Consider the following 27,500-nt stretch of genomic DNA (forward strand, 5'->3'; position numbering starts at 1 on the left):
GGAATGGAATCTATTATGTGACTGAAATGGTGTGACTAAGGGAATGGAATATGTTATGTGACTGACATGGTGTGACTAAGGGAATGGAATCTATTATGTGACTGACATGGTGTGACTAAGGGAATGGATTCTATTATGTGACTGACATGGTGTGACTAAGGGAATGGTATCTATTATGTGACTGAAATGGTGTGACTAAGGGAATGGTATCTATTATGTACATGATGTAAGGTAAGTTAGAGGTGTGTATGAACTATTTAATAAAACAAAAGAAAACTACAATGACTAAAATAGGACTTAAATGACTGTGACTAAAACTAGACTTAAATGACTGTGACTAAAACTAGACTTAAATGACTGTGACTAAAACTAGACTTAAATGACTGTGACTAAAACTAGACTTAAATGACTGTGACTAAAACTAGACTTAAATGACTGTGACTAAAACTAGACTTAAATGACTGACTAAAATAACAAAATGAACACTGACACACATGCACATCCAGTACACACGTGCACACACACACAGACACATACACATACACACACACACACACACACACACACACACACACACACACACACACACACACACACACACACACACACACACAGACACATACACACACACAGGCACCTGCATACCTCTCCAGCCAAGAGGCGGCTAATCTGCTGATCCAGCTGCAGGACAGAATGTAGAGAATGTGTTCCTCACCACCTAAATATAGTTAGCTTTGTCTCAGTAAGACAATATATTTATCTCTGTCTCAGTAAGAAAATATAAACATCTCTGTCTCAGTAAGAAAATATAAACATCTCTGTCTCAGAAAGAAAATATAAACATCTCTGTCTCAGAAAGAAAATATAAACATCTCTGTCTCAGTAAGAAAATATAAACATCTCTGTCTCAGTAAGAAAATATAAACATCTCTGTCCCAGTAAGAAAATATAAACATCTCTGTCCCAGAAAGAAAATATAAACATCTCTGTCCCAGTAAGAAAATATAAACATCTCTGTCCCAGTAAGAAAATATAAACATCTCTGTCCCAGTAAGAACATATAAACATCTCTGTTTTAGTAAGAAAATATAAACATCTCTGTCCCAGTAAGAACATATAAACATCTCTGTCTCAGTAAGAAAATATAAACATCTCTGTCCCAGTAAGAAAGAGATCAGAGATATCATAGAGAGACATACAACGACACTGTTGAGGAAAAACGTGTGTGTCTATTTAAAATGCTCTCTGTCAACTGTGTGCCTGTTCTTCTCTATGGTTGGACTATATGACAATGTCATAAAATAAATTGTTTGGGTGGAAAAACGTTAAAAGTTAAAGTTAATGTAGCATGTTTATATCAAGACCTCTATTTGTGTTCCAAAACTTGTTTTTTGAAATGTGCAGATACATGCAAATTCCTTTTTTATTCCCTTTGTTCGTTTGTACAGATTAACTAACTCAATCACATGCTGTGTTGTGCGTTCTCTCAGGTGTAATATAGCAGTGATCTTCATGACAGAGATGGTGGTGGACCACAGTGTGAGAGAGGACTGGGCCCTTCACCTTCCACTACTGCTGCACGCCCTCTTCCTAGGTACAGTACCATCTCTCTCTCTCTCTCTCTCTCTCGCTCTCTCTCTCTCTCTCTCTCTCTCTCTCTCTCTCTCTCTCTCTCTCTCTCTCTCTCTCTCTCTCTCTCTCTCTTGCCAAGATAATCCATCCACCTGACAGATGTGGCATATCCAGAAGCTGATTAAACAGCATGATCATTACACAGGTGCACCTTGTGCTGGGGACAATAAAAGGCACTCTAAAATGTGCAGTTTTGTTACACAACGCAGTGCCACAGATATCTCAGGTTTTGAAGAAGTGTGCAATTGGCATGCTGACAGCAGAAATGTCCACTATAGCTGTTGACAGAGAATTTAATGTCCATTTCTCTACCATAAGCCGCCTCCAACGTTGTTTTAGAGAATTTGATAATATGTCCAACCGGCCTCACAACCGCAGACCACGTGTAACCTCCACATACAACCCTCTTCACCAGCGGGATCGTCTCAAACCAGCCACCCAGACAGCTGATTAAATGTTAATTTCTGTCTGTAATAAAGCCCTTTTGTGGGGAAAAACTAATTCTGATTGGCTGGGCCTGGCTCCCCGGTGGCTGCGCCCCTGCCCAGTCATGTGGAATCCATAGATTAGGGCTTATTGAATTTATTTCAGTTGAATGATTTCCTTGTTTGAACTGTTGCATGTTGCGTTTATATTTTTGTCCAGTATAGTTCAATGATCTCACATGTCTATACTGAAGAGCTTTTTTGTGTCATGCATGGGGCCTTTACTGTTTCCTGTCCTGGACCCCTATAGGTCTGGACCCCTACAGGTCTGGACCCCTACATGTCTGGACCCCTACAGGTCTGGACCCCTACAGGTCTGAACCCCTATAGGTCTGGACCCCTATAGGTCTGGACCCCTATAGGTCTGGACCACTACAGGTCTTGACCCCTATAGGTCTGGACCCCTACAGGTCTGGACCCCTACATGTCTGGACCCCTACAGGTCTGGACCCCTACAGGTCTGGACCCCTATAGGTCTGGACCCCTATAGGTCTGGACCACTACAGGTCTGGACCCCTACAGGTCTGGACCACTACAGGTCTGGACCACTACAGGTCTGGACCACTACAGGTCTGGACCCCTACAGGTCTGGACCACTACAGGTCTGGACCACTACAGGTCTGGACCCCTACAGGTCTGGGCCTCTATAGGTCTAACGTTGTCTCTATTCTCCAGGTCTGGACCACTACAGGCCAGAGGTGTTTGAACACAGCAAGCGTCTCCTCCTCCACCTCCTCATCGCTTTATCCTGCAACAACAACTTCCAGGTATTTGTATTTCTATTTATTATGGATCCCCATTAGGTGCTGCCAAGGCAGCAGCTACTCTTCCTGGGGTTTATTATGGATCCCCATTAGTTCCTGCCAAGGCAGCAGCTACTCTTCCTGGGGTTTATTATGGATCCCCATTAGTTCCTGCCAAGGCAGCAGCTACTCTTCCTGGGGTTTATTATGGATCCCCATTAGTTCCTGCCAAGGCAGCAGCTACTCTTCCTGGGGTTTATTATGGATCCCCATTAGTTCCTACCAAAGCAGCAGCTACTCTTCCTGGGGTTTATTATGGATCCCCATTAGTTCCTGCCAAGGCAGCAGCTTCTCTTCCTGGGGTTTATTATGGATCCCCATTAGTTCCTGCCAAGGCAGCAGCTTCTCTTCCTGGGGTTTATTATGGATCCCCATTAGTTCCTGTCAAGGCAGCAGCTTCTCTTCCTGGGGTTTATTATGGATCCCTATTAGTTCCTGCCAAGACAGCAGCTACTCTTCCTGGGGTTTATTATGGATCCACATTAGTTCCTGTCAAGGCAGCAGCTTCTCTTCCTGGGGTTTATTATGGATCCCTATTAGTTCCTGCCAAGGCAGCAGCTACTCTTCCTGGGGTTTATTATGGATCCACATTAGTTCCTGCCAAGGCAACAGCTACTCTTCCTGGGGTTTATTATGGATCCCCATTAGTTCCTGCCAAGGCAGCAGCTACTCTTCCTGGGGTTTATTATGGATCCCCATTAGTTCCTACCAACGCATCAGCTACTCTTCCTGGGGTTTATTATGGATCCCCATTAGTTCCTGCCAAGGCATCAGCTTCTCTTCCTGGGGTTTATTATGGATCCCCATTAGTTCCTGCCAAGGCAGCAGCTACTCTTCCTTGGGTTTATTATGGATCCCCATTAGTTCCTGCCAAGGCAGCAGCTACTCTTCCTGGGGTTTATTATGGATCCCCATTAGTTCCTGCCAAGGCAGCAGCTACTCTTCCTGGGGTTTTGTAACGGAATTCCTCCTCCTCTTCATACGAAAAGGAGGAGTGGTGATTCGACCAAGACGCAGCGTTGTAACTTGACATTATATTTATTAAACAAAACCGAAAAAACAGGAAGAACACTTGAATAGATACAAAACAACAAACGACGTAGACTGACCTGAACGTAAGAACTTACATGAAACACGAAGAACGCACGAACAGGAAAAACAGACTACACAAAAACCGAACGAACAAACAAACCGAAAACAGTCCCGTGTGGCGCAACATACACAGACACAGGAGACAACCACCCACAAACAAACAGTGTGAAAACACCTACCTTAATATGGCTCTCAATCAGAGGAAATGAAAACCACCTGCCTCTAATTGAGAGCCATATCAGGTCACCCTTTAAACCAACATAGAAACAGAAAACATAGACTGCCCACCCAAACTCACGTCCTGACCAACTAACACATACAAAACAGGTCAGGAACGTGACAGGTTTATTATGGATCCCCATTAGTTCCTGCCAAGGCAGCAGCTACTCTTCCTGGGGTTTATTATGGATCCCCATTAGTTCCTGCCAAGGCAGCAGCTACTCTTCCTGGGGTTTATTATGGATCCCCATTAGTTCCTGCCAAGGCAGCAGCTACTCTTCCTGGGGTTTATTATGGATCCCCATTAGTTCCTACCAAAGCAGCAGCTACTCTTCCTGGGGTTTATTATGGATCCCCATTAGTTCCTGCCAAGGCAGCAGCTTCTCTTCCTGGGGTTTATTATGGATCCCCATTAGTTCCTGCCAAGGCAGCAGCTTCTCTTCCTGGGGTTTATTATGGATCCCCATTAGTTCCTGTCAAGGCAGCAGCTTCTCTTCCTGGGGTTTATTATGGATCCCTATTAGTTCCTGCCAAGACAGCAGCTACTCTTCCTGGGGTTTATTATGGATCCACATTAGTTCCTGTCAAGGCAGCAGCTTCTCTTCCTGGGGTTTATTATGGATCCCTATTAGTTCCTGCCAAGGCAGCAGCTACTCTTCCTGGGGTTTATTATGGATCCACATTAGTTCCTGCCAAGGCAACAGCTACTCTTCCTGGGGTTTATTATGGATCCCCATTAGTTCCTGCCAAGGCAGCAGCTACTCTTCCTGGGGTTTATTATGGATCCCCATTAGTTCCTACCAACGCATCAGCTACTCTTCCTGGGGTTTATTATGGATCCCCATTAGTTCCTGCCAAGGCATCAGCTTCTCTTCCTGGGGTTTATTATGGATCCCCATTAGTTCCTGCCAAGGCAGCAGCTACTCTTCCTTGGGTTTATTATGGATCCCCATTAGTTCCTGCCAAGGCAGCAGCTACTCTTCCTGGGGTTTATTATGGATCCCCATTAGTTCCTGCCAAGGCAGCAGCTACTCTTCCTGGGGTTTTGTAACGGAATTCCTCCTCCTCTTCATACGAAAAGGAGGAGTGGTGATTCGACCAAGACGCAGCGTTGTAACTTGACATTATATTTATTAAACAAAACCGAAAAAACAGGAAGAACACTTGAATAGATACAAAACAACAAACGACGTAGACTGACCTGAACGTAAGAACTTACATGAAACACGAAGAACGCACGAACAGGAAAAACAGACTACACAAAAACCGAACGAACAAACAAACCGAAAACAGTCCCGTGTGGCGCAACATACACAGACACAGGAGACAACCACCCACAAACAAACAGTGTGAAAACACCTACCTTAATATGGCTCTCAATCAGAGGAAATGAAAACCACCTGCCTCTAATTGAGAGCCATATCAGGTCACCCTTTAAACCAACATAGAAACAGAAAACATAGACTGCCCACCCAAACTCACGTCCTGACCAACTAACACATACAAAACAGGTCAGGAACGTGACAGGTTTATTATGGATCCCCATTAGTTCCTGCCAAGGCAGCAGCTACTCTTCCTGGGGTTTATTATGGATCCCCATTAGTTCCTGCCAAGGCAGCAGCTACTCTTCCTGGGGTTTTGTAACGGAATTCCTCCTCCTCTTCATACGAAAAGGAGGAGTGGTGATTCGACCAAGACGCAGCGTTGTAACTTGACATTATATTTATTAAACAAAACCGAAAAAACAGGAAGAACACTTGAATAGATACAAAACAACAAACGACGTAGACTGACCTGAACGTAAGAACTTACATGAAACACGAAGAACGCACGAACAGGAAAAACAGACTACACAAAAACCGAACGAACAAACAAACCGAAAACAGTCCCGTGTGGCGCAACATACACAGACACAGGAGACAACCACCCACAAACAAACAGTGTGAAAACACCTACCTTAATATGGCTCTCAATCAGAGGAAATGAAAACCACCTGCCTCTAATTGAGAGCCATATCAGGTCACCCTTTAAACCAACATAGAAACAGAAAACATAGACTGCCCACCCAAACTCACGTCCTGACCAACTAACACATACAAAACAGGTCAGGAACGTGACAGGTTTATTATGGATCCCCATTAGTTCCTGCCAAGGCAGCAGCTACTCTTCCTGGGGTTTATTATGGATCCCCATTAGTTCCTGCCAAGGCAGCAGCTACTCTTCCTGGGGTTTATTATGGATCCCCATTAGTTCCTGCCAAGGCAGCAGCTACTCTTCCTGGGGTTTATTATGGATCCCCATTAGTTCCTACCAAAGCAGCAGCTACTCTTCCTGGGGTTTATTATGGATCCCCATTAGTTCCTGCCAAGGCAGCAGCTTCTCTTCCTGGGGTTTATTATGGATCCCCATTAGTTCCTGCCAAGGCAGCAGCTTCTCTTCCTGGGGTTTATTATGGATCCCCATTAGTTCCTGTCAAGGCAGCAGCTTCTCTTCCTGGGGTTTATTATGGATCCCTATTAGTTCCTGCCAAGACAGCAGCTACTCTTCCTGGGGTTTATTATGGATCCACATTAGTTCCTGTCAAGGCAGCAGCTTCTCTTCCTGGGGTTTATTATGGATCCCTATTAGTTCCTGCCAAGGCAGCAGCTACTCTTCCTGGGGTTTATTATGGATCCACATTAGTTCCTGCCAAGGCAACAGCTACTCTTCCTGGGGTTTATTATGGATCCCCATTAGTTCCTGCCAAGGCAGCAGCTACTCTTCCTGGGGTTTATTATGGATCCCCATTAGTTCCTACCAACGCATCAGCTACTCTTCCTGGGGTTTATTATGGATCCCCATTAGTTCCTGCCAAGGCATCAGCTTCTCTTCCTGGGGTTTATTATGGATCCCCATTAGTTCCTGCCAAGGCAGCAGCTACTCTTCCTTGGGTTTATTATGGATCCCCATTAGTTCCTGCCAAGGCAGCAGCTACTCTTCCTGGGGTTTATTATGGATCCCCATTAGTTCCTGCCAAGGCAGCAGCTACTCTTCCTGGGGTTTTGTAACGGAATTCCTCCTCCTCTTCATACGAAAAGGAGGAGTGGTGATTCGACCAAGACGCAGCGTTGTAACTTGACATTATATTTATTAAACAAAACCGAAAAAACAGGAAGAACACTTGAATAGATACAAAACAACAAACGACGTAGACTGACCTGAACGTAAGAACTTACATGAAACACGAAGAACGCACGAACAGGAAAAACAGACTACACAAAAACCGAACGAACAAACAAACCGAAAACAGTCCCGTGTGGCGCAACATACACAGACACAGGAGACAACCACCCACAAACAAACAGTGTGAAAACACCTACCTTAATATGGCTCTCAATCAGAGGAAATGAAAACCACCTGCCTCTAATTGAGAGCCATATCAGGTCACCCTTTAAACCAACATAGAAACAGAAAACATAGACTGCCCACCCAAACTCACGTCCTGACCAACTAACACATACAAAACAGGTCAGGAACGTGACAGGTTTATTATGGATCCCCATTAGTTCCTGCCAAGGCAGCAGCTACTCTTCCTCGGGTTTAATATGGATCCCTATTAGTTCCTGCCAAGGCAGCAGCTACTCGTCCTGGGGTTTATTATGGATCCCCATTAGTTCCTTCCAAGGCAGCAGCTACTCTTCCTGGGGTTTAGCAAAATTAAGTTATACATTTTTTAAAACATTACAATACATTCACACTGAAAGACATGGTCCTGTTCAGTGGGGCGCAACGTAGCAAAACGTTTTCAAATGGGAAGCTTTGGCACAAGATAGGAATAAGACCAGCATGTGTTTATGGTTGTGTGTAAGATTGTCTGAGAGTTTGTGTGTTCTCAGGTCATAACGTGTATGTGTGTGTGTGGTTGTGTATTTTAGGTTCATAGCATGTGTGTGTGTGTGTGGTTGTGTATTTTAGGTTCATAGCGTGTGTGTGTGTGTGTGGTTGTGTGTGAGAAGTTATTTATTGTCTGTAAAACATGCTACATCCATGTGTTTCCAGGTGATAGCCTCTGTGCTGCTGCTCACCAGAGAGATCAGTGACAACAAAACACTCACCATCAAATCCAGCTATCAGCCAGAGTACCAGTACTCAGGTAACACACACACACACACACACACACACACACACACACACACACACACACACACACACACACACACACACACACACACACACACACACACACACACACACACACACACACACACACACACACACACACACACACACACACTGACACACACACACACACACACACACACACACACACACACACACACTGACACACCCACACACACACACACACACACACACACACACACACACACACACACACACACACACACACACACACACACACACACACACACACACACACACACAGCCAACACACACACACACACATACACACACACACACACACACACACACACACACACAGCCAACACACACACACACACACACACACTAGAGGCATCAACAAAGACATGTGTGGTTAGAGAACGCATTACTTCAGCATGACCATGTCCGTTCTGTTCAGAATCATCAGCAGGGATCCTATTTAACACTAACCAGTTTTGCCGGTACACCTGTTCATCTCTGCTGTTCACTTCCTGCTTCCTGTCAGGTGGTCTTGACTTCCTGCGGGAGTGGCAGGCGTCCCCGGTGGCTGACTCTGGCATGAGCTCCTCCTCCAACTCTTCTTCTGCCAGTCTTGGCGGCGGCAGCACGGGGGGCAGTGTGGGTAACCTGCCCATGGTAACCCCCGACGACCTGGAGGACCTAGAGGACACGGCCAGTGAGACGGACAACAAGACCAACAAACTGATAGAGTTCCTAACTACCAGGTACACACAGACGCAGGCACGCACGCTCACACACACATAAAGAGAGAGAGAGAGAGAGAGAGAGAGAGAGAGAGAGAGAGAGAGAGAGAGAGAGAGAGAGAGAGAGAGAGAGAGAGAGAGAGAGAGAGAGAGAGAGAGAGAGAGAGAGAAAGAGAGAGAGAGAGAGAGAGAGAGAGAGAGATAGACAGTCACACACACACACACACAATCACAATCACTTAAGACTGAAAAGATGCCTACATTTTGGGGGGGGGCAAGCCATACAAGCCATAGTCTGGGTAGCCATTTGACTAGATGTCCAGGAGTCTTATGGCTTGGGGGTAGAAGTTGTTTAGAAGCCTCTTGGACCTAGACTTGGCGCTCTGGTACCGCTTGCCGTGTGGTAGCAGAGAGAACAGTAGGTAGCTGGAGTCTGACAATTTTTAGGGCTTTCCTCTGACACCGCCTGGTATAGAGGTCCTGGGTGGAAGGAAGCTTGGCCCCAGTGATGTACTGGGCCCTTCGCACTACCCTCTGTCGTGCCTTGCGGTCAGAGGCCGAGCAGTTGCCATACCAGGCAGTGATGCAACCAGTCAGGATGCTCTCGATGGTGCAGCTGTAGAACCTTTTGAGGATCTGAGGACCATGACAAATCTTTTCAGTCTCCTGAGGGGGAATAGGTTTTGTCGTGCCCGCCTCACGATTGTCATGGTGTACTTGGACCATGTTAGTTTGTTGGTGATGTGGACACCAAGGAACTTGAAGCTCTCAATCTGCTCCACTACAGCCCCGGCGATGAGAATGGGTGGGTGCTCAGTCCTTTTCCTGCAGTCCACAATCATCTCCTTTGTCTTGATCACGTTGAGGGAGAGGTTGCTGTCCTGGCATCACATGGTCAGGTCTCTGACCTCCTCCCTATAGGCTGTCTCGTTGTTGTCGGTGATCAGTCCTACCACATTTGTGTCATCGGCAAATTTAATGATGGTGTTGGAGTCGTGCCTGGCCGTGCAGTCGTGAGTGAACAGGGAGTACAGGAGGGGACTGAGCACGCACCCCTGAGGTGCCCCTGTGTTGAGGATCAGCGTGGCAGATGTGTTGATACCTACCCTTACCACCTGGGGGCGGCCCATTTGTGTATCTGTGAGAGTGTGTGCATATGGGGCAATGGTTGTCGCCTGTGTGCAGTGTGTCCGTAGGTGCATGTGTGTGTGTGTGTGTGTAACCTGTGTGTGGTGGTGTGATGGTGGTGGGTACACAGTGCCTGGAGTACTGTTCTCTCCATACTCAGAGCGTTTGGCCCGCTGTGGGTCCACGAAGACGTCACTCCTAAGAACCCTAACTGTAAGAGCTCAGACCAGCTGTCCAACTTCCTCCGACACGTCATCTCTGTCTTCAAGGAGTCCAAGTCAGGTGACACACCAGCAGATAACTTTATTATTAATAACTTAAACCATCTTTTTGATATAAAAATATATAGTATTGATTATTTTAAACCCAAAGAACATGTTTTAGAACAGTAATCTCAGTAGGAAATATGCTAACATGATTACTGTTGTTAGCTAGATAGCTAGCTAAACCGGTTGCCTAGCAACAAGCGTCTTAAGAAGATTTGTTAGAAGATATTTCAGGAGTTCGTAAGAAAATCATTACATCTTAAGATATTGTGGAGGAAATACACTATCTTATGAACTTCTTATTTTTTTCTTAGAAGTGTTTTGTGAATCTGCGCCCAGGAAATGCAGTTATTAACAAGTTCCTGGACTATCTGGAGAATCATCACATCATTGTCTAATAATTATTTTCTATTGGTCAGATTTCCACCTTGAACAGCAGTTGAGTGATGTAGCGTTGCAGACCGCTCTGTGCAGCTCGTCTCGTCACTACGCTGGGCGGAGCTTCCAGATATTCAGAGCTCTCAAACAGCCAATCAACGCTCACGCTGTATCCGACTTGCTCTCACGATTGGTGGAGGTGGTGGGAGAGCACGGGGACGAGGTGCAGGTACGTGTATCTGTGTTTGTTCGTGCGTGTACCTAACGTGATTGAGTATGTGAGTGTGTGTGTGTTCCAGGGCCATGTGATCGAGGTAACACATCAAATTAAATCAGATGTTATTTGTCACATGCTCCGAATACAACAGATGTAGACCTTACCGTGAAATGCTTACTTACAAGCCCTTAACCAACAATGCAGTTCAAGAAATAGAGTTAAGAAAAGATTTACTAAATAAACTGAAGTAAAAAAAAAAATCTAAAATTGAATCAATCAAAAAGTAACACAAGAAATGTACATAAAAATAACGAGGCTATATACAGGGGGTACCGGTACCGAGTCAATGTGGAGGCTATATACAGGGGGTACCAGTACCGAGTCAATGTGGAGGCTATATACAGGGGGTACCAGTAGCGAGTCAATGTGGAGGCTATATACAGGGGGTACCTGTACAGAGTCAATGTGGAGGCTATATACAGGGGGTACCGGTACAGAGTCAATGTGGAGGCTATATACAGGGGTACCGGTACAGAGTCAATGTGGAGGCTATATACAGGGGGTACCTGTACCGAGTCAATGTGGAGGCTATATACAGGGGGTACCGGTACAGAGTCAATGTGGAGGCTATATACAGGGGGTACCTGTACCGAGTCAATGTGGAGGCTATATACAGGGGGTACCGGTACCGAGTCAATGTGCAGTCTATATACAGGGGGTACCGGTACCGAGTCAATGTGGAGGCTATATACAGGGGGTACCTGTACCGAGTCAATGTGGAGGCTATATACAGGGGGTACCGGTACAGAGTCAATGTGGAGGCTATATACAGGGGGTACTGGTACAGAGTCAATGTGGAGGCTATATACAGGGGGTACCGGTACCGAGTCATTGTGCAGTCTATATACAGGGGGTACCGGTACCGAGTCAATGTGGAGGCTATATACAGGCTATATACAGGCTATATACTATATACAATGTGCAGGGGTACAGGGGTACAGGTTACAGGGGTACAGGGGTACAGGTTACAGGGGTACAGGTTACAGGGGTACAGGTTAGTCGAGGTTATTTGTAAAGTGACTATGCATAGATAATAAACAGAGAGTAGCAGCAGTGTAAAAACAAAGGTAACAGTAATGTCTGTGTTCCATGTGATGGAGGTAACAGTAATGTCTGTGTTCCAGGGCTATGTGATGGAGGTAACAGTAATGTCTGTGTTCCATGTGATGGAGGTAACAGTAATGTCTGTGTTCCAGGGCTATGTGATGGAGGTAACAGTAATGTCTGTGTTCCATGTGATGGAGGTAACAGTAATGTCTGTGTTCCAGGACTATGTGATGGAGGTAACAGTAATGTCTGTGTTCCAGGGCTATGTGATGGAGGTAACAGTAATGTCTGTGTTCCAGGTGATGGAGGTAACAGTAATGTCTGTGTTCCAGGTGATGGAGGTAACAGTAATGTCTGTGTTCCAGGGCTATGTGATGGAGGTAACAGTAATGTCTGTGTTCCAGGTGATGGAGGTAAAAGTAATGTCTGTGTTCCAGGACTATGTGATGGAGGTAACAGTAATGTCTGTGTTCCAGGGCTATGTGATGGAGGTAACAGTAATGTCTGTGTTCCAGGTGATGGAGGTAACAGTAATGTCTGTGTTCCAGGTGATGGAGGTAACAGTAATGTCTGTGTTCCAGGGCTATGTGATGGAGGTAACAGTAATGTCTGTGTTCCAGGTGATGGAGGTAACAGTAATGTCTGTGTTCCAGGGCTATGTGATGGAGGTAACAGTAATGTCTGTGTTCCAGGTGATGGAGGTAACAGTAATGTCTGTGTTCCAGGTGATGGAGGTAACAGTAATGTCTGTGTTCCAGGGCTATGTGATGGAGGTAACAGTAATGTCTGTGTTCCAGGGCTATGTGATGTAGGTAACAGTAATGTCTGTGTTCCAGGGCTATGTGATGGAGGTAACAGTAATGTCTGTGTTCCAGGGCTATGTGATGGAGGTGTTGCTGACTCTAGAATCAGTGGTGGTGAACCTGGCTGAGTGTCTGAAGAACAGTGATCTGATGACTGCTCTGACCAGGTAGGAGTTGTATTTCACCTGTCCACACGTTCATATGTTACAGATATGTTGACTTTATGTTACAGATATGTTGACGTTATGTTACAGATATGTTGACGTTATGTTACAGACTTTATGTTACAGACTTTATGTTTTTTAGACTTTATGTTACTGATATGTTGACTTAACATTTCAGACGTTATGTTACAGTCTTTATGTTACAGTCAGTCTTTTGCCTTCAACAAGTCAACTGAATCAGGAAAGAGCCTACTTAGACAGTTGGTTTAGTTAAGGGTATGGTAAACTATTCACTCTGACGTTGTTCTTTTTAACCCCTCTGTAGGACCTCCTCCCCAGACTTCTTGACCAATGAGAAGCTTGAGAAGCAGTTTAACAGGAAGAGCACTGGCCAGCTCAACCTGCCGGGGGTGGGGCTTAGCGGCCTCTCAGCCGAACGCAGCCGACACCAGCGGTCCTATTCTGTACCCAAAAAGTTTGGTGAGAGCGGCAACCAATCACACGATCCACCTCGCAGCGCTACCCTCGACCGCATCCAGGCCTGCACCAATCACGGCCTAGGCCGGCCCGGACGGAGTATACACGCCTCCTCGGCGTCGACTAATCGAATTGATCCTAGCGTGCTGTCTGATCCTGCCCACGTGTCCCATCCTTCGTCCCTATTGGCTACGGTGTTCTGGGTGGCGGTGTCACTCATGGAGTCAGATTTTGAGTTTGAGTATCAGATGTCCCTAAGGCTGGTCCACAAGCTACTGTCTAAGGTGGGTCGTGTAAACATGGTCCACAAGCTGCTGTCTAAGGTGGGTCGTGTAAACATGGTCCACAAGCTACTGTCTAAGGTGGGTCGTGTAAACATGGTCCACAAGCTGCTGTCTAAGGTGGGTCGTGTAAACATGGTCCACAAGCTACTGTCTAAGGTGGGTCGTGTAAACATGGTCCACAAGCTGCTGTCTAAGGTGGGTCGTATAAACATGGTCCACAAGCTGCTGTCTAAGGTGGGTCGTGTAAACATGGTCCACAAGCTACTGTCTAAGGTGGGTCGTGTAAACATGGTCCACAAGCTACTGTCTAAGGTGGGTCGTGTAAACATGGTCCACAAGCTACTGTCTAAGGTGGGTTGTGTAAACATGGTCCACAAGCTACTGTCTAAGGTGGGTTGTGTAAACATGGTCCACAAGCTACTGTCTAAGGTGGGTCGTGTAAACATGGTCCACAAGCTACTGTCTAAGGTGGGTCGTGTAAACATGGTCCACAAGCTACTGTCTAAGGTGGGTCGTGTAAACATGGTCCACAAGCTACTGTCTAAGGTGGGTCGTGTAAACATGGTCCACAAGCTACTGTCTAAGGTGGGTCGTGTAAACATGGTCCACAAGCTACTGTCTAAGGTGGGTCGTGTAAACATGGTCCACAAGCTACTGTCTAATGTGGGTCGTGTAAACATGATCCACAAGCTACTGTCTAAGGTGGGCTGTGTAAACATGGTCCACAAGCTACTGTCTAAGGTGGGTCGTGTAAACATGGTCCACAAGCTACTGTCTAAGGTGGGTCGTGTAAACATGGTCCACAAGCTGCTGTCTAAGGTGGGTCGTGTAAACATGGTCCACAAGCTACTGTCTAAGGTGGGTCGTGTAAACATGGTCCATAAGCTACTGTCTAAGGTGGGTCGTGTAAACATGGTCCACAAGCTACTGTCTAAGGTGGGTCGTATAAACATGGTCCACAAGCTGCTGTCTAAGGTGGGTCGTGTAAACATGGTCCACAAGCTACTGTCTAAGGTGGGTCGTGTAAACATGGTCCACAAGCTACTGTCTAAGGTGGGTCGTGTAAACATGGTCCACAAGCTACTGTCTAAGGTGGGTCGTGTAAACATGGTCCACAAGCTACTGTCTAAGGTGGGTCGTGTAAACATGGTCCACAAGCTACTGTCTAAGGTGGGTCGTGTAAACATGGTCCACAAGCTGCTGTCTAAGGTGGGTCGTGTAAACATGGTCCACAAGCTGCTGTCTAAGGTGGGTCGTGTAAACATGGTCCACAAGCTACTGTCTAAGGTGGGTCGTGTAAACATGGTCCACAAGCTGCTGTCTAAGGTGGGTCGTGTAAACATGGTCCACAAGCTGCTGTCTAAGGTGGGTCGTGTAAACATGGTCCACAAGCTACTGTCTAAGGTGGGTCGTGTAAACATGGTCCACAAGCTGCTGTCTAAGGTGGGTCGTGTAAACATGGTCCACAAACTGCTGTCTAAGGTGGGTCGTGTAAACATGGTCCACAAGCTACTGTCTAAGGTGGGTCGTGTAAACATGGTCCACAAGCTGCTGTCTAAGGTGGGTCGTGTAAACATGGTCCACAAGCTGCTGTCTAAGGTGGGTCGTGTAAACATGGTCCACAAGCTACTGTCTAAGGTGGGTCGTGTAAACATGGTCCACAAGCTGCTGTCTAAGGTGGGTCGTGTAAACATGGTCCACAAGCTGCTGTCTAATGTGGGTCGTGTAAACATGGTCCACAAGCTACTGTCTAAGGTGGGTCGTGTAAACATGGTCCACAAGCTACTGTCTAAGGTGGGTCGTGTAAACATGGTCCACAAGCTGCTGTCTAAGGTGGGTCGTGTAAACATGGTCCACAAGCTACTGTCTAAGGTGGGTCGTGTAAACATGGTCCACAAGCTACTGTCTAAGGTGGGTCGTGTAAACATGGTCCACAAGCTGCTGTCTAAGGTGGGTCGTGTAAACATGGTCCACAAGCTACTGTCTAAGGTGGGTCGTGTAAACATGGTCCACAAGCTGCTGTCTAAGGTGGGTCGTGTAAACATGGTCCACAAGCTGCTGTCTAAGGTGGGTCGTGTAAACATGGTCCACAAGCTACTGTTTAAGGTGGGTCGTGTAAACATGGTCCACAAGCTACTGTCTAAGGTGGGTCGTGTAAACATGGTCCACAAGCTGCTGTCTAAGGTGGGTCGTGTAAACATGGTCCACAAGCTACTGTCTAAGGTGGGTCGTGTAAACATGGTCCACAAGCTACTGTCTAAGGTGGGTCGTGTAAACATGGTCCACAAGCTGCTGTCTAAGGTGGGTCGTGTAAACATGGTCCACAAGCTGCTGTCTAAGGTGGGTCGTGTAAACATGGTCCACAAGCTACTGTCTAAGGTGGGTCGTGTAAACATGGTCCACAAGCTACTGTCTAAGGTGGGTCGTGTAAACATGGTCCACAAGCTGCTGTCTAAGGTGGGTCGTGTAAACATGGTCCACAAGCTGCTGTCTAAGCTGCTATGGGGTTTTGTAATAGAAATGTAATGATAATGCACAAGTTACTGCCAAAGGTTGATAATACATGTGAAAAGAATGTCCCCTGTACATACATAGAGAACTCTAAAGTATTACCGGAACTCCATTTCCCAGGTGCCCCTGGACCGGGCGGAGAACCGTGAGCGTTTGGAGAAGCTGCAGGCCCAGTTGAGATGGAGTGGTTTTTCTGGACTACAACAGCTGCTGTTAAAGGGCTTCACCTCCCAGACCACCTCTGACCTCACCCTGCAGCTCTTCTGTCAGCTCACACCTGTCTCACGAGTCCCCGTGGTCGACACATCACAGGCTATAGGTAGGTATTGATTAGTCAGTCTGTCAATCAATCTATCTATCAATTAATCTTTCAATCAATCAATCAAATAATAGACCATAATGAAGCAATCCCATTCGGTAAAAGATGTAGAGAGATACATGTAGGATGTACAGCAGGAGGCTAACACTTTGACATTTACCCTCAGTGACATTTACACTCAGTGACATTTACACTCAGTGACATTTACCCTCAGTGGCATTTACCCTCAGTGACATTTACCCTCAGTGACATTTACCCTCCGTGACATTTACCCTCAGTGACATTTACCCTCCGTGACATTTACCCTCAGTGACATTTACCCTCAGTGACATTTACCCTCCGTGACATTTACCCTCCGTGACATTTACCCTCAGTGACATTTACCCTCCGTGACATTTACCCTCAGTGACATTTACAAAAAACGAGTTAGGAAGAAGAGGAAACAGATTGCATTTGACATAACAAACACTGAATGACCAGTATAACCCCCTACCCTCCAGGTATAGACCAGTATAACCCCCTACCCTCCAGGTATAGACCAGTATAACCCCCTACCCTCCAGGTATAGACCAGTATAACCCCCTACCCTCCAGGTATAGACCAGTATAACTCCCTACCCTCCAGGTATAGACCAGTATAACCCTCTACCCTCCAGGTATAGACCAGTATAACCCCCTACCCTCCAGGTATAGACCAGTATAACCCCCTACCCTCCAGGTATAGACCAGTATAACCCCCTACCCTCCAGGTATAGACCAGTATAACTCCCTACCCTCCAGGTATAGACCAGTATAACCCTCTACCCTCCAGGTATAGACCAGTATAACCCCCTACCCTCCAGGTATAGACCAGTATAACCCCCTACCCTCCAGGTATAGACCAGTATAACCCCCTACCCTCCAGGTATAGACCAGTATAACCCCCTACCCTCCAGGTATAGACCAGTATAACCCCCTACCCTCCAGGTATAGACCAGTATAACCCCCTACCCTCCAGGTATAGACCAGTATATCCCCCTACCCTCCAGGTATAGACCAGTATAACCCCCTACCCTCCAGGTATAGACCACTATAACCCTCTACCCTCCAGTTATAGACCAGTATAACCCCTACCCTCCAGGTATAGACCAGTATAACCCTCTACCCTCCAGGTATAGACCAGTATAACCCCCTACCCTCCAGGTATAGACCAGTATAACCCCCTACCCTCCAGGTATAGACCAGTATAACCCCCTACCCTCCAGGTATAGACCAGTATAACCCCTACCCTCCAGGTATAGACCAGTATAACCCCCTACCCTCCAGGTATAGACCAGTATAACCCTCTACCCTCCAGGTATAGACCAGTATATCTCCCTACCCTCCAGGTATAGACCAGTATATCTCCCTACCCTCCAGGTATAGACCAGTATAACCCCCTACCCTCCAGGTATAGACCAGTATAACCCCATACCCTCCAGGTATAGACCAGTATATCTCCCTACCCTCCAGGTATAGACCAGTATAACCCCCTACCCTCCAGGTATAGACCAGTATATCCCCCTACCCTCAGTGTGCAGGTATAGACCAGTATAACCCCCTACCCTCCAGGTATAGACCAGTATATCCCCCTACCCTCCAGGTATAGACCAGTATATCTCCCTACCCTCCAGGTATAGACCAGTATAACCCCCTACCCTCCAGGTATAGACCAGTATATCCCCCTACCCTCAGTGTGCAGGTATAGACCAGTATAACCCCCTACCCTCCAGGTATAGACCATTATATCCCCCTACCCTCAGTGTGCAGGTATAGACCAGTATATCCCCCTACCCTCAGTGTGCAGGTATAGACCAGTATATTCCCCTACCCTCAGTGTGCAGGTATAGACCAGTATATCCCCCTACCCTCAGTGTGCAGGTATAGAGCAGTATATCTCCCTACCCTCAGTGTGCAGGTATAGACCAGTATATTCCCCTACCCTCAGTGTGCAGGTATAGACCAGTATATCCCCCTACCCTCAGTGTGCAGGTATAGACCAGTATATTCCCCTACCCTCAGTGTGCAGGTATAGACCAGTATATCCCCCTTCCCTCAGTGTGCATGTATAGACCAGTATATCCCCCTTCCCTCAGTGTGCAGGTATAGACCAGTATATCCCCCTACCCTCAGTGTGCAGGTATAGACCAGTATAACCTCTACCCTCCAGGTATAGAGCAGTATATCCCCCTACCCTCAGTGTGCATGTATAGACCAGTATATCCCCCTTCCCTCAGTGTGCAGGTATAGACCAGTATATCCCCCTACCCTCCAGGTATAGACCAGTATATCCCCCTACCCTCAGTGTGCAGGTATAGAGCAGTATATTCCCCTACCCTAAGTGTGCAGGTATAGAGCAGTATATCCCCCTACCCTCAGTGTGCATGTATAGACCAGTATATCCCCCTACCCTCAGTGTGCATGTATAGACCAGTATATCCCCCTACCCTCAGTGTGCAGGTATAGACCAGTATATCCCCCTACCCTCAGTGTGCAGGTATAGACCAGTATATCCCCCTACCCTCAGTGTGCAGGTATAGACCAGTATATCCCCCTACCCTCAGTGTGCAGGTATAGAGCAGTATATCCCCCTACCCTCAGTGTGCAGGTATAGAGCAGTATATCCCCCTACCCTCAGTGTGCAGGTATAGAGCAGTATATCCCCCTACCCTCAGTGTGCAGGTATAGACCAGTATATTCCCCTACCCTCAGTGTGCAGGTATAGACCAGTATATCCCCCTACCCTCAGTGTGCAGGTATAGAGCAGTATATCCCCCTACCCTCAGTGTGCAGGTATAGACCAGTATATCCCCCTACCCTCAGTGTGCAGGTATAGACCAGTATATTCCCCTACCCTCAGTGTGCAGGTATAGACCAGTATATTCCCCTACCCTCAGTGTGCAGGTATAGACCAGTATAACCCCCTACCCTCCAGGTATAGACCAGTATAACCCCCTACCCTCCAGGTATAGACCAGTATAACCCCCTACCCTCCAGGTATAGACCAGTATACCCCCCTACCCTCCAGGTATAGACCAGTATAACCCCCTACCCTCCAGGTATAGACCAGTATATCCCCCTACCCTCCAGGTATAGACCAGTATAACCCCCTACCCTCCAGGTATAGACCACTATAACCCTCTACCCTCCAGGTATAGACCAGTATAACCCCTACCCTCCAGGTATAGACCAGTATAACCCTCTACCCTCCAGGTATAGACCAGTATAACCCCCTACCCTCCAGGTATAGACCAGTATAACCCCCTACCCTCCAGGTATAGACCAGTATAACCCCCTAACCTCCAGGTATAGACCAGTATAACCCCTACCCTCCAGGTATAGACCAGTATAACCCCCTACCCTCCAGGTATAGACCAGTATAACCCTCTACCCTCCAGGTATAGACCAGTATATCTCCCTACCCTCCAGGTATAGACCAGTATATCTCCCTACCCTCCAGGTATAGACCAGTATAACCCCCTACCCTCCAGGTATAGACCAGTATAACCCCATACCCTCCAGGTATAGACCAGTATATCTCCCTACCCTCCAGGTATAGACCAGTATAACCCCCTACCCTCCAGGTATAGACCAGTATATCCCCCTACCCTCAGTGTGCAGGTATAGACCAGTATAACCCCCTACCCTCCAGGTATAGACCAGTATATCCCCCTACCCTCCAGGTATAGACCATTATATCTCCCTACCCTCCAGGTATAGATCAGTATAACCCCCTACCCTCCAGGTATAGACCAGTATATCCCCCTACCCTCAGTGTGCAGGTATAGACCAGTAAAACCCCCTACCCTCCAGGTATAGACCATTATATCCCCTACCCTCAGTGTGCAGGTATAGACCAGTATATCCCCCTACCTTCAGTGTGCAGGTATAGACCAGTATATTCCCCTACCCTCAGTGTGCAGGTATAGACCAGTATAACCCCCTACCCTCCAGGTATAGACCAGTATAACCCCCTACCCTCCAGGTATAGACCAGTATACCCCCCTACCCTCCAGGTATAGACCAGTATAACCCCCTACCCTCCAGGTATAGACCAGTATATCCCCCTACCCTCCAGGTATAGACCAGTATAACCCCCTACCCTCCAGGTATAGACCACTATAACCCTCTACCCTCCAGGTATAGACCAGTATAACCCCTACCCTCCAGGTATAGACCAGTATAACCCTCTACCCTCCAGGTATAGACCAGTATAACCCCCTACCCTCCAGGTATAGACCAGTATAACCCCCTACCCTCCAGGTATAGACCAGTATAACCCCCTACCCTCCAGGTATAGACCAGTATAACCCCTACCCTCCAGGTATAGACCAGTATAACCCCCTACCCTCCAGGTATAGACCAGTATAACCCTCTACCCTCCAGGTATAGACCAGTATATCTCCCTACCCTCCAGGTATAGACCAGTATATCTCCCTACCCTCCAGGTATAGACCAGTATAACCCCCTACCCTCCAGGTATAGACCAGTATAACCACATACCCTCCAGGTATAGACCAGTATATCTCCCTACCCTCCAGGTATAGACCAGTATAACCCCCTACGCTCCAGGTATAGACCAGTATATCCCCCTACCCTCAGTGTGCAGGTATAGACCAGTATAACCCCCTACCCTCCAGGTATAGACCAGTATATCCCCCTACCCTCCAGGTATAGACCAGTATATCTCCCTACCCTCCAGGTATAGATCAGTATAACCCCCTACCCTCCAGGTATAGACCAGTATATCCCCCTACCCTCAGTGTGCAGGTATAGACCAGTAAAACCCCCTACCCTCCAGGTATAGACCATTATATCCCCCTACCCTCAGTGTGCAGGTATAGACCAGTATATCCCCCTACCTTCAGTGTGCAGGTATAGACCAGTATATTCCCCTACCCTCAGTGTGCAGGTATAGACCAGTATATCCCCCTACCCTCAGTGTGCAGGTATAGAGCAGTATATCCCCCTACCCTCAGTGTGCAGGTATAGACCAGTATATTCCCCTACCCTAAGTGTGCAGGTATAGACCAGTATATCCCCCTACCCTCAGTGTGCAGGTATAGACCAGTATATTCCCCTACCCTCAGTGTGCAGGTATAGACCAGTATATTCCCCTACCCTCAGTGTGCAGGTATAGACCAGTATATCCCCCTACCCTCAGTGTGCAGGTATAGACCAGTATATTCCCCTACCCTCAGTGTGCAGGTATAGACCAGTATATCCCCCTTCCCTCAGTGTGCATGTATAGACCAGTATATCCCCCTTCCCTCAGTGTGCAGGTATAGACCAGTATATCCCCCTACCCTCAGTGTGCAGGTATAGACCAGTATAACCTCTACCCTCCAGGTATAGAGCAGTATATCCCCCTACCCTCAGTGTGCATGTATAGACCAGTATATCCCCCTTCCCTCAGTGTGCAGGTATAGACCAGTATATCCCCCTACCCTCCAGGTATAGACCAGTATATCCCCCTACCCTCAGTGTGCAGGTATAGAGCAGTATATTCCCCTACCCTAAGTGTGCAGGTATAGAGCAGTATATCCCCCTACCCTCAGTGTGCATGTATAGACCAGTATATCCCCCTACCCTCAGTGTGCATGTATAGACCAGTATATCCCCCTACCCTCAGTGTGCAGGTATAGACCAGTATATCCCCCTACCCTCAGTGTGCAGGTATAGACCAGTATATCCCCCTACCCTCAGTGTGCAGGTATAGACCAGTATATCCCCCTACCCTCAGTGTGCAGGTATAGACCAGTATATCCCCCTACCCTCAGTGTGCAGGTATAGAGCAGTATATCCCCCTACCCTCAGTGTGCAGGTATAGAGCAGTATATCCCCCTACCCTCAGTGTGCAGGTATAGACCAGTATATTCCCCTACCCTCAGTGTGCAGGTATAGACCAGTATATTCCCCTACCCTCAGTGTGCAGGTATAGAGCAGTATATCCCCCTACCCTCAGTGTGCAGGTATAGACCAGTATATCCCCCTACCCTCAGTGTGCAAGTATAGACCAGTATATTCCCCTACCCTCAGTGTGCAGGTATAGACCAGTATATTCCCCTACCCTCAGTGTGCAGGTATAGACCAGTATATCCCCCTACCCTCCAGGTATAGACCAGTATATCCCCCTTCCCTCAGTGTGCATGTATAGAGCTCGCCCATTCAAATCTAAGAGAACCACTTCTAGTTTTGTGCCCAACATCCATTCCGAATTGGTGTTTGTATATATGTGTATATGCCTTGAGATGTGTTTTTATATATGTGTTTGTATATATGTCTATATATCTTGGGATGTGTTTGTATATATGTCTATATATCTTGGGATGGGCTTGTATATATGTCTATATATCTTGGGATGTGTTTGTATATATGTGTATATACCTTGGGATGGGCTTGTATATATGTCTATATATCTTGGGATGTGTTTGTATATATGTCTATATATCTTGGGATGTGTTTGTATATTTGTCTATATATCTTGGGATGTGTTTGTATATATGTCTATATATCTTGGGATGTGTTTGTATATATGTCTATATATCTTGGGATGTGTTTGTATATATGTCTATATATCTTGGGATGTGTTTGTATATATGTCTATATATCTTGGGATGGGCTTGTATATATGTCTATATATCTTGGGATGTGTTTGTATATATGTCTATATATCTTGGGATGTGTTTGTATATATGTCTATATATCTTGGGATGGGCTTGTATATGTGTCTATATATCTTGGGATGTGTTTGTATATATGTCTATATATCTTGGGATTGCATAGAACGCTTCTAATCCTTTATACTGTAACCTACATGTTTTAGTGTCATGTGTTGTTATGTGTCTTGTATGTACCATTCATCACCACACATGAAATTCCCTCCCGGGAAGTAAAAGTTAATTGAATTTGAATTGAATTTCCCTTTCTCTTTCTCTGTCTCTGTCTCCACCACTCTCTCTCTCCTCCTATCTTTCTCTTCATCCCTCTCTCTCTCTCTCTCTCTCTCTCTCTCTCTCTCTCTCTCTCTCTCTCTCTCTCTCTCTCTCTCTCTCTCTCTCTCTCTCTCTCTCTCTCTCTCTCTCTCTCTCATCCCTCTCTCTCTCTCCTCCTCTATCTTTCTCTTCATCCCTCTCTCTCTCTCTCTCCCTCTCTCTCTCCTCCTATCTCTCTCTTCATCCCTCTCTCTCTCCTCCTATCTTTCTCTTCATCCCTCTCTCTCTCCTCCTATCTTTCTCTTCATCTCTCTCTCTCCTCCTATCTTTCTCTTCATCCCTCTCTCTCTCCTCCTATCTTTCTCTTCATCCCTCTCTCTCTCGCTCTCTCTCTCTCTAGGTTTTCCCCTGAATGTGCTGTGTCTCTTGCCTCATCTGGTGCAGCACTTTGGCCACCCCACTCAGTTCTGCAAGGAGAGCGCTGAGAGGATCGCACAGGTAAAACCCCAAAATGCATTTCAAACGACCTTACGTTTATAGTGTTGTTCCCGTAGCAGTTAAAGAGTGTGTTTCATTGTCTTAGATCGTTGTCCACTGGACCGTACAGCTTCTCTGCTGTTTACCACAGAGTTACATCTACTCCATCAGTTCCGTAGCTTCCTGTTTCTCTCCCCCTCCCTCCAGGTTTGTCTGGAGGAGAAGAACACCAAGCTGTCTCACCTGGCCCATGTGATGACCCTGTATAAGAACAGGTCGTACACGCGGGACCCCTTCTCCTGGGTCAGCGTTGTGTGTCGCTATCTCCACGAGGCCTTCGCTGACATCACGCTCAACATGGTCACCTACATGGCTGAGGTGAGCATCACACTCAACATGGTCACCTACGTGGCTGAGGTGAGCATCACACTCAACATGGTCACCTACGTGGCTGAGGTGAGCATCACACTCAACATGGTCACCTACGTGGCTGAGGTGCGCATCACACTCAACATGGTCACCTTCATGGCTGAGGTGAGCATCACACTCAACATGGTCACCTACGTGGCTGAGGTGAGCATCACACTCAACATGGTCACCTACGTGGCTGAGGTGAGCATCACACTGAACATGGTCACCTACGTGGCTGAGGTGAGCATCACACTCAACATGGTCACCTACGTGGCTGAGGTGAGCATCACACTCAACATGGTCACCTACGTGGCTGAGGTGAGCATCACACTCAACATGGTCACCTACGTGGCTGAGGTGAGCATCACACTCAACATGGTCACCTACGTGGCTGAGGTGAGCATCACACTCAACATGGTCACCTACGTGGCTGAGGTGAGCATCACACTCAACATGATCACCTACGTGGCTGAGGTGAGCATCACACTCAACATGGTCACCTACGTGGGTGAGGTGAGCATCACACTCAACATGGTCACCTACGTGGCTGAGGTGAGCATCACACTCAACATGGTCACCTACGTGGCTGAGGTGAGCATCACACTCAACATGGTCACCTACGTGGCTGAGGTGAGCATCACACTCAACATGGTCACCTACGTGGCTGAGGTGAGCATCACACTCAACATGGTCACCTACGTGGCTGAGGTGAGCATCACACTCAACATGGTCACCTACGTGGCTGAGGTGAGCATCACACTCAACATGGTCACCTACGTGGCTGAGGTGAGCATCACACTCAACATGGTCACCTACGTGGCTGAGGTGAGCATCACACTCAACATGGTCACCTACGTGGCTGAGGTGAGCATCACACTCAACATGGTCACCTACGTGGCTGAGGTGAGCATCACACTCAACATGGTCACCTACGTGGCTGAGGTGAGCATCACACTCAACATGGTCACCTACGTGGCTGAGGTGAGCATCACACTCAATATGGTCACTTACGTGGCTGAGGTGAGCATCACACTCAACATGGTCACCTACGTGGCTGAGGTGAGCATCACGCTCAACATGGTCACCTACGTGGCTGAGGTGAGCATCACACTCAACATGGTCACCTACGTGGCTGAGGTGAGCATCACACTCAATATGGTCACTTACGTGGCTGAGGTGAGCATCACACTCAACATGGTCACCTACGTGGCTGAGGTGAGCATCACACTCAACATGGTCACTTACGTGGCTACGTGGAAAAGGCTTTAAATTCACCAATATGCACATTTCCACCCAGTGTTACAAATACCTTTATCAGTCTGAGGTCCTACAAATAATCTACTTTTTTTTAAACGGAATATATGACCCATATCAAATCAAAATCTAATTGTATTTAATTGTATTTGTCACATGCTTCATAAACAACAGGTGTAGACTAACAGGGAAATGCTTACTCAGGGCCATTCCCAACAATGCAGAGAGAAAGAAAATAGAGACATAATAGAAAAGTAATAACATGTAATAATAAATACACAATGAGTAACGATAACTTGGCTATATACACAGGGTACCAGTACTGAGTCAATAATAACTAGGTTATATACACGGGTACCAGTACTGAATAAATGATAACTAGGTTATATACAGGAAGTACCAGGTAATAACTTGGCTATATACACGGGGTACCAGTACTGAGTCGATGATAACTAGGTTATATACAGGAAGTATCAGGTAATAACTTGGTTATATACACGGGGTACCAGTACTGAATCGATGATAACTAGGTTATATACATGAAGTACCAGGTAATAACTTGGTTATATACACGGGGTACCAGTACTGAATCGATGATAACTAGGTTATATACAGGAAGTACCAGGTAATAACTTGGCTGTATACACGGGTACCAGTACTGAGTCGATGATAACTAGGTTATATACAAGAAGTACCAGGTAATAACTTGGCTGTATACAAGGGGGAACCAGTACTGAGTTGATGGGCAGGCGATCGATGTATATATAGTGTGTATGTAAACACCCCAAGCACACAGCCATGCAATCTCCATCGACAAACATTGGCAGTAGAATGGCCCGTACTGAAGAGCTCAGTGACTTTCAACGTGGCACCGTCATAGGATGCCACCTTTCCAACAAGTCAGTTAGTCAAATTTCTGCCCTGCTAGAACTGCCCCGGTCAACTGTAAGTGTTGTTATTGTGAAGTGGAAACGTCTAGGAGCAACAACGGCTCAGCCGCGAAGTGGTAGGACACACAAGCTCACAGAACGGGGCCGCAGAACCCAAACCAACAAACCAACCCAAACCAACACCTTTGGGATGAATTGGAACGCCGACTGTGAGCCATGCCTAATCGCCCAACATCAGTGCCTGACCTCACTAATACTCTTGTGGCTGAATGGAAGCAAAGTTACAGATAATAAACAGTAACAGCAGTATATGTGATGAGTAAAAAAAGTTATTGCAAAAATTGTCAATGCAGTTAGTCTAACTAGCTATTTGGTTAACTATTTAACTAACTATTTATACTAAGCTAACATATGGAATTGTTTTAAGATACCAAGGATCATTCAGCTATTTCATTTCGAATTTTTGGACCCCTTAAGATATAAAATAATATGACTAATTTGATGAAACATTGAATTTGGCCTTACTGCTATTAGCCCATAGAAACGCATTGAACAACAGCTTCATACATGGATAAAGAGATAGTCCCTCAAAAAATCTAAAGTAAGTTTGTTCTGAAGTGTCTGTCATATATCTGAGAGATAATATAAGAAAGATCAGGAAACTATTTTATATTTAGCCTCTTATTTTAAGCACTAAACAATCTCCATATATACTTCAATTCATTTTGTTAACTACTGGCCACCTTCAGACTAGTTTTGTGAGGCT

At 46.6% G+C, this 27,500-nt stretch overlaps 1 protein-coding gene across 1 annotated transcript in view; it reads left to right on the top strand.

Moving 5' to 3' along the window:
• LOC139552823 (protein furry homolog) overlaps window positions 1–27,500 on the top strand; it is a 217,877-nt gene that overhangs the window by 140,313 nt on the left and 50,064 nt on the right. Inside the window, exons 38-48 of the mRNA XM_071364886.1 lie at window positions 1,491–1,594; window positions 2,793–2,884; window positions 8,270–8,363; window positions 8,898–9,117; window positions 10,385–10,506; window positions 10,910–11,097; window positions 13,068–13,162; window positions 13,485–13,920; window positions 16,552–16,750; window positions 24,103–24,200; window positions 24,387–24,557. Coding sequence (XP_071220987.1) covers window positions 1,491–1,594; window positions 2,793–2,884; window positions 8,270–8,363; window positions 8,898–9,117; window positions 10,385–10,506; window positions 10,910–11,097; window positions 13,068–13,162; window positions 13,485–13,920; window positions 16,552–16,750; window positions 24,103–24,200; window positions 24,387–24,557 — 1,819 coding nt within the window. The remainder of the gene's footprint in view (window positions 1–1,490; window positions 1,595–2,792; window positions 2,885–8,269; window positions 8,364–8,897; window positions 9,118–10,384; window positions 10,507–10,909; window positions 11,098–13,067; window positions 13,163–13,484; window positions 13,921–16,551; window positions 16,751–24,102; window positions 24,201–24,386; window positions 24,558–27,500) is intronic.

Source organism: Salvelinus alpinus, chromosome 24, assembly GCF_045679555.1.
Source record: "Salvelinus alpinus chromosome 24, SLU_Salpinus.1, whole genome shotgun sequence".
In the NCBI taxonomy this organism is placed as follows: Eukaryota; Metazoa; Chordata; class Actinopteri; order Salmoniformes; family Salmonidae; genus Salvelinus; species Salvelinus alpinus.